This window comes from Balaenoptera borealis, assembly GCF_965194805.1.
Source record: "Balaenoptera borealis genome assembly, chromosome: 6".
Lineage (NCBI taxonomy): Eukaryota > Metazoa > Chordata > Mammalia > Artiodactyla > Balaenopteridae > Balaenoptera > Balaenoptera borealis.
The window spans coordinates 74,955,235-74,968,378 of NC_138863.1; the positions used below are offsets into that span (position 1 = coordinate 74,955,235).

Here is a 13,144-nt window from a genome sequence, read left to right on the forward strand (position 1 = left end):
CCATATGAGATAGTTTAAAATTTTTCCTGAAGTTAATGATGAGATATCAAAGGGATATTTTTGTGCAGGGAAGTGATGATCAGAACCATGTTTTAGAGAGTTCTGATGGAAGGACCAGACTGGGTGGGGACAGAGACCTAATATATGGAAGCAAGTTAGGGGGCCAGTGCAATGCTTTAAGTGAAAAGTGACACAGGTGTGACCCAGAGTAATGAAAGTGAAAGGGGATTTACAGGATACTTCAGAGTGAGCATTGATGGGAGTTGGAGTGGATGTGGAAAGAGAAGGATCAGCAAAGAGAAGCATGCCATTTCTAGCCTGGGTGACTAGTTGGATGATGAGGCTATTAACTGAGATAGGAAATAATGTTGGGAAACTTCTGAAACTAGCACGGATTTTAAAAAAATGCATTATACCATCTATGTCCACTGGAGAAAATGCTATGGCATCCAAGTTAAAAGAAGGTACTATGACATCCAAGTTAAAAGAAAGCATGCTCAGGTTAGCACTGGAAAGAAGTAAACTTTGGCTTTTTCAATTAAAACAAGTATACTTATTCTTCTTAGCTAAATCCACTGTCAATACTCCAGTTTCCACATAATAACAGCTCACTAAATTTCTTAGAACACATACCTCTATCCTCTCATTTCTCTGATTAATTATTTCCTATGGATATCCTAGATCTGTAAATCAGATCTTCCCAAGCTCTAGAAATTAAATAGCGATGCAAACATTTCATACTTTTCTGGAAGAGCATATGGGTGTTTAGAGCTCCCGTAATAGCACTCCAATCTTGCCATTAGAAAGGACCAGAAAAGGACGGTATGTGTTTCATGTGGATGTGGAAAGTAGAGGGAAAAAAGGCAACTTCTTCCTACTGTGTTACAACGTGGTCCTCATAAACCTTCTAGAAGAAGTGGTCAGCACATAAGAGTTAGAGGCGGCCAGGTGTGAAGATGAGTCAGACTGGACACATGGCAGTTACCCAGTGAGAGCTGGAATGGTTTGGGAGATATAAAAGTGGGAGGATAAACTTCATAAGTTACCTTCAACGTCACAACTCAAGTAGTTACGCACTTCATTCAAAATGAAGTTGATGTCTTCTTCGGAAGGAATAGGATGGTGTGTGACATCAGTTGGAGTGTCGGTAGTGCCAGCGATAGTCATCTTTTGCCAGGGTAAGAAGAAAATAACTCGCCCATCACTGGTCGCTGGGTCAAGAAGTCCCATGCTCTCTGGGCTGGGATAAAAAGAAGGGTCATATATTTCTGAAATTAGCCGAAGTTTGCTCTTAATCTGCATTCTAAAAACTATTTTATTCACTAATTCTCATATAAACAAACAAGAAACACATGAACTGTTACTTTTATTGCCACTACCCTAATCTAGAAATTCCTAAAAGAAAAAATAATTCTGGTAACACAAAAGGAATGGGGCAAGTGTGATAATAATAATAATATTCCACAGCAGAACTCAGGCCTCCCCACTCAGTAATGCAAGGTAAATTAAGTAAGTGGACTTCAATTTCCAGTTGTTTGGGTTTTTATATCCCTTGGACCATTCACATCAGATAATGTCAGCAGGATAAATGTCTATAATTTCTTTCATGATGGTCAATGAAGGATAGCTCTTCAACCTTTTTTCAAGTCTATGAAAAGTATTTTCCTGGGACATTTGACATCTGGCACGTCTTTCAGTTTAAGGTCTCAGAAGTACATGAGAAAAGTGAAGGGTCTAACTTTCTAGAAACTAAAATGTAATCAAAAAGTTCTTTACTCCGTTGTGCCTGAATAAGCTTGTACCACTTCACCAAATATGAGATTTCTTAATTTATTTCAATTTTACAGAAATCTCAAGAAGCGCATCCATGAGAAAAGGGCTCAGTTTTCTACTACTACCTAAATAACAGTGTACTGGGATATAAGGTCAAAAAGGAGAGTAATATCTTAGCAATGAAAATCTTTAAATAGGCAGAAGATGCTGGTGTATTATGCTGCTAAATCAAGGTTCAAGGACGCCTCTTCTGACAGACTATGTAAAACCTTCAAAAATGTTAATCAAGAATTTTTCTAATACCTACTTAGTATTCTAAAACCAAATTGTGAAACACACTTGAAAGAACAGGCAAGTGTAAATAAACGTTAACAAAATCTGTTCAGCTCTATTATTAAATCATTAGAAACTCTTGTTTTAATGTATCCATGAACCATTCTAAAATTGTGGAGGTCCTGCTAAAGCACTGGAAGGAATCTGCAAGTGTCCCTTTTAAACAGTTGAACACTACTGATCTTCAGACAGCTGTTTCAATTTGACTGAACTCTCATAAGGAGCCAATGTTAAAGGTATTTTCTGTGAATATATTTTTAGCTTCTATTAATAACATTTCTTGAATAGGAAATATAATTCTATTTGGTTTCAAGAAATCCCTCTTAAACCCACATATTTTAAAGGGCATACGGTCAACTATTTATGCTTATCATTCCCTTAAAATTAAAAAAAAATATGAAACTCAGATTCAAATGTGTAAGGATGAGAGTCTAAATACTGTTTAAAAGCAAAACAAAAATGGCTTTTTTATGAAAAAGAAACCTACAGTCAGCTTAGCTAATATATCTTCTTCATTTAAACCATAAGGAGTACTAATATTTCTTTGCAAAGACCCATCAGCCCCATGAAATGCCTGCCATGTCCACACAGCCTTGCAGAAAGAAATCACTATCTGCAGCCTACATGAGACACAGGAGAGAGCAGGCCTCAGTTATTCTATTTAGCACATGCAAAAAGCACCACAGAAGTGTGTCAATCATTTAAATCTTCAGCTAAGATCTCATCTTCACTCAGGGTTACTTACAGGAAATAATTTTACTTTTTAAAAATACATTGAAAACTACAAATATGGAGTATTTTTGGTCTCTGTATGCCTATATTTTTTTCTTTGTATTTGCCATAAAACTCTCTAAAGATCTTAAAAGAAACTAGTTAAAATATGTTTTGTAAGCACCTAATTTGATCCTGGGTTGATATGCCCTTAGATTAAATAAGTCACTTTGTGATTAGAAATTAACTCATGAGTTCAAACTTTTAATTTGGTAAATAGTGCTATATTGAAACAAAAGGATAAATTCCATATTCTAATATTTAAGGAACAAATTACATGTTGGTATATTTTATATATCATCATTTTATGGACCAGATATCATATTATGTGTCTAACTCAATAAACTTGATCAACATCAGCATAAAATTATAATATTCAGCAACTGAGACATGAAATGCTGTTAGAAAAGCACAACTCCTGAATCTTTTAAAATCTTTCAGTGCAATAAAAAGCAGTTTAAAGGGTGAATGTGATGGTTACCAACAAACACATAACTGGACCCTGTAGAGAATCAACTGCTTAAGTGAAGACATATGTGTCAAACATAAAATTAACAAGCACAGAGGGAAGCCAAAGCTATTAATGAATGGTATAAAAATTTAAGAATCCACTTGGAAATACCTCTCATCGGTTCTAAATTACCTAATTCATAACTCACCCTTAGGGAAAAGTTTGTTTTCTTACAAATGATTAATTCTGCAAGGTGGCACAAAAGTTTGAAAATGACTATCAACTATAGTGATGGTATATACAATGCGGTGAGGCATAGGTCTTTTCTCAATATGTATAATTCACTTGACATCAGCAGGAAAAGCTGGCTGCTAATTTACGTGTGTGTCTAGGATTAGATCTAATGAACATTTTTCTCATGCAGACCATTGCCGTCCTGAAGTACCCTTATTTAAACTGAAATCAATTTATTGTTAACTACTTAGCAATCAGTGTTGGAGCTAGCAGTATGCACACACGTTATAGAAAAAAAAAATTGACCTTTCGTCAGCAATAAAAAGCATCTGTAGGCTAAAAGGAGGAGATGATTATTTTCATGTATTTCAGTCATTTGGTGTATTGTTGCTGCTTTTGTAAGAGCATCTACCCACAACTCTGATGAAAATTCCAGATTTGCTCTTAATGCCTTCTTAATGTTCTTAGTGCCTTCAAAAGTAAATGATTTCTGTGTGTTGAGTTTTATGAAATTAAAACAATCCAGAATGAGAGAAAGAGAGAGAGAGAGAGAGAAAGCTGCTACCATGGCACAAGATAATTCCACATGTGGAATGTTAGTTAGGGTCATAACAGCTTAATAAATTCCATAAAGAGACCCTGAAAATAGCCCAACAGGATACACTGGTCCTCACTCTCCATTTAGCCGCCTAAAGTCAATAAATCAGTGGCTCCTGAACTCGTTGCATTGCCAAACTGATCAGGTTCTACTTGAAATGCTAGGCCTTAAGTTATTATCAGCTGGTTTATAGGGCAGCACCAGAAGGTCTGACTCATCTCTGAGGACCTAGTAGAACCCTTGAGTTATAATTGTTGAGTGAGATTGAGAAATCCAGAGAACCATTTCAGGCTGAGATCTCCTGACCCCAACCCACCCAAGAGAATGACTTGATATGGAAAGTAAAACATTCCTCTGGGATGCCAGCGATACAGCTGCTCAAGGTCAGTGCTGAAAGAGGGACCAAACGCTTAACCCAGGCTGTAATCCCAAACCAAGGGACTCATCTGAAACAGAGCCTGAACAGGAACTGGGCTGCCAGACCACTCCTCTAAGGTTTCCCACACGATGTGTAGTGGTTGTAGTTGAAGGTGCTAAAAATGGAGATATTAATTTCTCCCAAAGTAGAATGAGATCACTTACTGCATCTTAGACTGAAATAGACCCAGCTGTGACTAACACTTTCATGACTTATGGGCAGGGGCCCCAAGCTAATGCCTAATTTTTAGGATTAAGAAAGGTTTTGAAAATACTATTATACATGCAGGTGATATATATTTATATTTCTTTAAAACCACCTATCTGCTCTGTTATTAGCATATTATAAAGCATACTACAGGACATATGTGTAGCACGACTTCCTTCATGAAAAAAAACTTAAAAGGATATACATTTGTGCAAATATAAACACAAAATTTTATGGAAGGAATCAGAAGGAAGTGTTATCAAAAACTGAAGTTGGGGGCATGAGGAAAAGAGGGAGGCTTTCACTTTTCATTTTATGTCTTTCTATTTTTCTATAGTGATTATTTTTGTTTATTTTTGTCTACAGGGGTTATCTTGGCAGTAAAATGAAGAATCACATTTTGTTTTTATATTTTAATATCTATATATTTAAAATTCCCTTATAGGTATTATATTAAAATTTTAATTAAAAAAAGCAACAATCTCAATTTGGGCAAGTTATCACAAAAAAGTTAGTAGGATTCATTCAAAAAATATTTACTGGTCATTATTATGTGCCAGATAATATACCAGGAGCTGGGGATATAGCAGTCAAGAAAACAGATAAAAAGTAAATAAAGAATCATTGGCAAAATGTATACAAATAGGTACTACCGTGAGATAAGGAACCAGAAGCTGAAATGAGCAGCTTCCCAAAGTCACAGAGTTAGCAAGAGGTAAAGTGATGAACAAACCAGGAAGTTCTTTACCAAGGTATCACCTGAAGTTACTCTTCATACTGTCTTTGTCTATGTACTGGAAAGAGCAGAATGCCTTCCCATTTTAATGATAGGCAAATTAAGGTTTGCAGAATAAAATGGCTTGTCCCAAACAATGTCATTATTAAGTGGCAGAAATAACACAGGGAATAATACAGAATACTAATGTGTCCTCTGACATCATGCGACAATAGTGAAGAAGATACGAAACAGAATGTACAGGAAAATATGTTGAATCAAGTAAGATCTAAACAAATATAAGGATTATGGTGATGTGTGTGTCTATAGTTTAGGTATTACATCTGTACTCTACGAAACGTTAAAAAAAACAACTCCAAAAAACTTACAAAGTAGCTGGCCTTGCATATTTTTACCCAACACAAAATAAATATATATAATTGGGTCTGGAACTAGTTTTGAAAACTTCTCTATATACAAGAAACATTTGCAACATGTACATATATTTACTTCTCTCCTTTTCATTTGAACTAAACTTCTGTTAGCAGTTTTTAAAACTCTGTTAAGCACCACTGCATAAGTTTTTATCATTGAGACTGGAAGCACCTTGGTTTCTCCAGTCCTAAGTGAAAATACTAATGACTGTCTACCAATTACACGTAGACATTTAGAAAATGACAAAGAAACCTTGGAAGCTGGTGGATAAGAAATTTCATTAATATTCCTCTTGGTAGAAGTGTAATATCTTTCTCATTAGACATGTGTTTGGTACAATTAGGTATATCTTGGACTCTCTTCAAGAAGACTTAGTTACTGGAAAACTGATAATTAATAAGGCAGTATCATCTATTACATAGCAGGATAGCATTCTAGAAGAATGCAGATATTAAATGAAATATCATGGATCTGTACATCTGTTTTATCAAATATGAAAAATGTATATATCTTTTATGGAAAGTTATTAAAATATGGAAGAGATAGCTCTCATCCTAACCACATTACCTAGAAATTACCTTTTTACCCATAATCACATCACCTAGAGATAATCACCATTGGTATTTAACATATTTCTTTTAATCTCTTTTCTATATACTTATATGATGCTTAGATCGTGTTACACATACAATCTTGTATCCTCCATTCTAAACTAACATTGTATCACTAGCGTTTTCTTGGGACACTAATGTTATTTATAATTATAATTTTTAATGAACATATAATACTCCCTTGTGCAGGTACACCATAATTTACTTATCCATTCTCCTAAGGTTAGAAACTGAAGTGGTTTGTAATATTTCTCAACTACAAATCATGTCTTAATGAATACCTTGAGCATCAATCATTATTTCACAGAATTATGTACTAGTTTGCCTATTAGATTTACCACACGTGGAAATAAAAATGTTCCATACTCAGCATAGACACACGAATTTTTCCCCAGATGTCTTGAAATGTACCTGAGGGGTAATAATTATCAATTTCTTAGTTAGGATCATGTAAATGTTTCTTTTCTAATTTATTAAAAATAAAAAAATATTAAAAATTCAAACACACACAGAAATCTCAGTTTCATGTGCCCATCACCTAACTTTTAAATGATTTTCAATTAATAGCTGTTCTTATTTCACCTCTATTTCTCTACCTGTGATTATCTTTGTTAATATGATAAATCAGAAATAATAACCAATTTTTACTTGCTATAGTATTTTTCAGAGCACATTTCAAAAGTTATAAACAAGAATACTTGAGTGGTCCTCATTTTCAGATTCTTCATAAGCAAATCTGGGTATTTTATGAAATTAACTTTTTAGTGTCTTAATGAAAATGTCCTTTATGGACATTTTTGAAAAATTATTTTTAGGGTTTTAATGAAAATTAAAATTCAAAAATAGTAAGGCTTAGCCTCTGATGATAAGTACACTGAAAAAAGTACAAAAATAGATCCCAAATCACTAACTCATAGAAAGGAATATTGCCATAAAAGCTAAGAAATACACAAGCCTGGTTTGTATTTTGTGCTTTGGAAGAGTTTTTTTTTTTTTTTTTTTACTCATTTCTTCTCATTTTGAACAGTGAGCTAGACCATCTATTAGTAAGAAAGGTGTGCCACAAGAATAAATGTAGACCATTTCTTGCGGCCCTCGTTCTCTGACGACGATGGCCGAGTGGGAACACGGGTACCTGTAATAACCAGGCATCACGATGTGGACGCCAGCACTGGGCTGGCAGATAGCTGCGGCATCCTTATCATCCATTTTGCGCACGATGTCTGTGAACGGTCCCGTGGCATTGATAACACACTTGGCTCTTACATCAAATTCCTCCCCTGTGAAAGAAAGCAGCGTCAATCACACACCCCGTTTGTTTCTCTGCTCACTGACGTTTTGGATTATTAATTCATCTCTTAACTTAACCTATGGTGGAGTATACTGTATGCCACACTAAGTGACACGGGCAACCAGAGTCATTGAGAAGCCACACAAAAGGTTTGCATGTGAGTAAATTTATTGAAACCAAGTCCAAACCGCAGGAAGAAAAACATGCCACTTTTTCATTTCAGCTCTCATTCTAGTTTGCAAAATGCCCGGCATTAAAGTGCCAAATAGGAAGAAAGCGAGTAAATTAGCCGCTTTCTCCTTAAAACTCAAATGTGTGAGCAGTGTTGCTGTGAGATGATATATTTCACAGTGCTGGTTTTGAAGGAAACGATGTAATTTTGAAACTTCGCCCACACGGCCATAGAACCGGACGGGCATGAAAATCTCACCAAAGTTAAAGTGATTGACTTTAATGACATGTAAACGCACTGCTTATGTCACCTAAATGATACTCTGAAACTTGGCACATTAGTGAATTTTCTTAATAACATGTTTTTGCAAAGAAAACAGAATGCATTCATAGCTGTGGGAATTTTGTGGGCATCTATTATTATCATGATCATCATTATTGTTTAACACAAAGAGGAAAAATTGCCAGGTCCTACAAGGGAAAATTTTCATGTGAAACCAGTCATTGTTGACAATAAGGAATATAATTAATAGGACTCTGAAATCTCGCTTCAATAAAAGAGAAGCGACAGAAAAATTATCATTCAGTCTTTATATAGGCAAGGCAAGATGCTAGGAAATCCCTCCCTGCCTGAGCCTTCGCATACCTGTGAGCACGTCCTTGCATCGCGCACCGCTCACGCGCTCCTTCCCTGTCTGGGGGTCTGTCTTCTTGAGCAAGCTTACGACCTCCATGTAATTGGCCGTGGCAGCCCCATACCTGGCAGCAGTGAGAGCAATGGCAAGGTTCATCCGTGCGTCGTTGTGTTGTCCTGCAGCAGGGGAAAGCATCAGAGGAGGGACGGGAGTCACCTCGAGCCACAGACTGGTGGTACGGAAGTGTGTCACAACAGATATGTCACATCTGTCCCTGTCTCCCAGAATATACATGATGGCTAGTCAGCTCTATAGGGCATTATTTGAAAATACATGGTCGTTCTCGGGCAGGCATTTACCTGCCATTTCTGCAAGTGCACTCTGTGTACCACAAAAGGACGAAAAATCTCCCTTTCCTACAGAGCTCACATCAATTATTTGAAAGTTAAGAAATAAGTAAGTATTCTCTCAGTTTGGGAACATATGTATATGTCAGACTTTTCCTAATACAGACAACCCGTATGCAAGAAAGTGAAGCAATTCAAAACTTCAGAATATTTGACACCCCAACTGGTGCTGATGAACAATTTTTATGAATATGTGCTCTATCTAATATTCAAAATCAAGAGCTTAATCTTCCATAGAGAATCTCTCAGTATTCTATAAAAGGATTTTTCTTGGTTTGAATTTTGATCAGAGCCCCTTAAAATGTAACACTTTTTTTAATCGTACATAAAAGGTAAGAAATTAAGCAGGGCAAAATTTAATTACAGAACAATTCCTACCTGTATTGTTAAAGATTTATTGCTGAAAAATCCTAGTTAAAGAAAACTAAGGGGGAGGCGAAGGGGGGAAAGATGATTAATCACTTTAAAATACTGGCATCACTAGAGACTTTTTCTATTTATTATTGCCAGTGGAGTTAACGCTGACCAGGAAGAATTACTCTACAGCACAGGGGCCAGGTTCTCTGTGCCCTGAATAATTAATTACCCAGGGCTAGTTGTATTGAAGCAGCGTTCAAATTCCCACACACTGGGATCAGTTCTATCAAGATAATACTGATAAAGGGATGAATTTATAATGGATATTGTTGTTGATTTATGTTGCCAGCATACCAAACATTTAGTATAAATGTTTTATGTAAAGTTTCTTCCTTGTGATTCAGTCTGCACAGGGCCAGAAGCACTACACAGGTAATCGGTTCCAGCTAAAAGGGCACAGTTATAAAGAGAGAATCAATGACAGGGTTCTGCCGCCCCTCCCCACAAACATCTTATTCTAGAACCGCTAAACTAACGCAATCATCCAAGAACCTTTCCCTCAAAATTAAAGCCTCTATCAAGTGGAGAACGTACGTTAAAACTCAACATGCAAAATAAGGAGTTATTTTATCCAAAAATTAATAGAATGAAAGTAGAAGAAAACAACAGCAGCAGCAGCTGAACTATGAGTGGGAAGAAAGAAGGGTAGCATTTCTATCAATTTCAACTCAGCACAACCCTAAAGATGCTAATAGTCAGTAGGTACATTTAAAGTTAAGTTTAAGAAACTCACTTTTATTCACGTAGGGCTCATTTAATATTGGAATATGCTTCACAAACAGTCCAAAGAAACAAAATAAAAACTCCATTATAGATCTTCTCTTTAAACTAAAGCGATTACACGTCTAAACTGAAGGAAGTACTCATCCCACCCAATCTTTCTAGTGAATTTATGTACATAATAATGAAACACCCTACGGGTAGTACAAGAAATCCAAGTCATGTTCCTATGGTAGGGGAACTCTCACCCATCCAAGTGCACCTTGATTTACACACAGGACGGTTCTCTGGAAAGTTACGTGAAAATCAACTATTTTAAATCCTATATGATGTCACTGTTCAAAGGAACCAGGCAGAAAGCCCACTTATTAAATGACAGATCCCTTTGTAAAGTGGCATTATCTATTTACATGATCATCTGGTAATGAAACTCTAACTTTTGAAAATACAAAATCTTTCTTTTAATACCTTTCTAAATTATAAAATCTCATTGGAGCAGTATTGGTATAGTTCATCAAGCTCTACTGTTTCCGTACTAAGATATACCTCCCTAATTAGCTTCCAAATCCCAATACTTTTGAAGGTAAACAAGATAAACCTCAGTTAAAAGTGTGAGGTGGAAACAAGTTCCCTTGGTCCGTATTTTGCATGCCCACCCAGTTACCTAGCAGCATCTGCCTGGACTCGAATCAAAAATGTTACTTATTTATGAAGGCCCTCACCTGCCAAAATTCTCCTACTGCCTTTATTCTACTATAGAGGGTTGTCAAATTATTTACAACGCCCTGAACGTCCATGTCACTTCACACCTTCTTGCCTTTGTCCACACTAATTCTTTTGGCTGGAAAGCCATTCTGGAAGCTCTGGACAGCTCCTATTCCTGTCTCATGAGCTGATTCAATACCTCCCATGAAGACTCTCCTTATCTGCGTTGCATCCCTCCAAGGCCAAGTCGTTCATTCCACCTTCTGCATCAACACTGTACCTTGTACAAACCATTTTTGTAGTCTTTATGATACTAGTCATCCCTGTATCCATCGACTTAAAAAAATAATAATAAGCCTTGGTTATGAGTCAGGCACTGTAAAAAATGCAAGGAACCCAGTGGTGAGAAAGATACAGGGAGATCTCGGTTCTCCTGGAAGTAGTATCCCACTGTAATTACTATATATATGATTTCCATGTCTCCTCAGCCCAGTCATGGGAAGGCAGGGTCTTACTTGTTCATCTTTTCTTTTCCTCATTAGTACCAAGCACAGAACACGTACCCAGTAAGTGTTAAGTTTAGCCAAATTCCATTCGATGTGTTAAATAAACAGGTTTATTTATAGTCTTAGATTTATAGTCTTCTAGATTTATAGAAATCTTATATAATTATATAAAATTTTATAGTCCTTATAGATTTATAGTATTATCTCTAACTATAGAATGGAATGCTTTGTCTCAAGTTAAAAAAAAATTTCAGACATCAGTAAGTTGGTGGCAATAAATTTGAAGGGAGCAGGGAAACCCCAGAAATGTGTAAAATCTTAACTTAAACCCAAGTTAGCCCTTATATATAAGTTGAATAAGTGGGACAGAAAGAGAAATGGATATGAATGATTCCCTCAAGACTTAACCCTCAAGTTGCCCTTTGCTCTGAAGGGGAATACAAACACAGTTATTATAAGCTCCTAAAAATTGAGGAGTTAAGTAATTTGACTTCTCTCTTGGCCCAGGAGCTCACACCTCTACCCAGAAGTCCCCTCTTTGCAGACATTCAGCTTAATTCATTTACCTGCTTGGATACAGGGCAGACCTCCCCCTCCCCAACCCACATTAAATTCACCCTTTACCCTGAGATACCCAGATGCTCGCAGTGTATGCTTCCTGTGATAAGTGGTATATTTTCACTATTCTTAACTAAATCCCCCCCAACTCCCTTTCTGACATTTTGAAAGGTATCTATATGCCTCCTGTAATTTTATTTCTGGAGTAAAAAGGTTTTGACAACACTGCATGTCATTGGAATGCCAAACAATAATCTCAACTCCCCCACCCAATTGATCTGCTTATTAAGTTTGGATTTTCAAATGCCTTAGAGCCAGGCAACATGATACTATTCACTGATCGGTGAATAGCTTTACGTTGGCACTTACGCAAGGACCCAGACGGGGACTGTGAAAATCTGTTTCCTACTCTGTTCTCCTTTTGCACTTGAAATCTTACATATGTGCACGTACTGAACTTACAACTCAGACGAGAGGAAGCACATAGGAGGTGGAACTATAACTGTTTTCCCTTGTTTAGAAAAACAAAATATAAAATCTACCCACCAAAGAGATGAAGGTCAGTAGTGGCAGAGAAGGATTTTGCCTTAGTCCGCAATGGCCTTGCACCCAGGATGGTGAGAGATATTTTAAGTGAAAAACATTTTAAGATGTAATTTTCTATAAGATAGGCCTCAAATATAAATATTTTGGAGACAGAGCAATATAGTTCTCCTCAGAGGGTTTCAAAGTTTGGCAAAAGTTAACATGCAAAATAGCTGAAAAAAAGAGAAACAATCATTGAATGTATAAAAAAAAAGTTATAAGAATGAGTAAATATGAAAGAACCCTATGTAACAAATTAGCTGGCATTTTCCTGGTCCTTCAGATCTAAAATTCCATGATGCTCTGAAATCCTACATACAATCTTCTTTTAATACAGCCTACTGTTAAATGGCCATTTACATAGATAGCCACAGACCAATCTATGGACCCAGAAACCATATAGAAAGTTTGTTAGCAAAAAATTAGTTCTTAATTAAAATAACCCCGTCCATAACTTTATCATCAATAAAAAACTGCCACTGTGGAAATGCTGGGAGTATTTCCTTCCACCTCCCTGAGCCCTGACCTGGGTCTTATGCAATCACGTGGTTACTTCTAGCAGAGGGAAAAAGGATGCTAGTGTGAAAGAATACCTCCCTAAAG

The 13,144-nt window shown here is 36.4% G+C and overlaps 1 protein-coding gene across 5 annotated transcripts in view; it reads right to left on the reverse strand.

The window, feature by feature from the left end:
* Nucleotides 1-13,144, reverse strand: part of GPD2 (glycerol-3-phosphate dehydrogenase 2) — a 145,599-nt gene that overhangs the window by 34,175 nt on the left and 98,280 nt on the right. For all 5 annotated transcript variants that reach the window (XM_082395739.1, XM_082395740.1, XM_082395742.1 and 2 more), the window contains exons 7-9: nt 8,655-8,819; nt 7,682-7,826; nt 1,047-1,240 (exon numbers count right to left, since the gene is read on the reverse strand). In XM_082395739.1, coding sequence (XP_082251865.1) covers nt 1,047-1,240; nt 7,682-7,826; nt 8,655-8,819 — 504 coding nt within the window. The remainder of the gene's footprint in view (nt 1-1,046; nt 1,241-7,681; nt 7,827-8,654; nt 8,820-13,144) is intronic.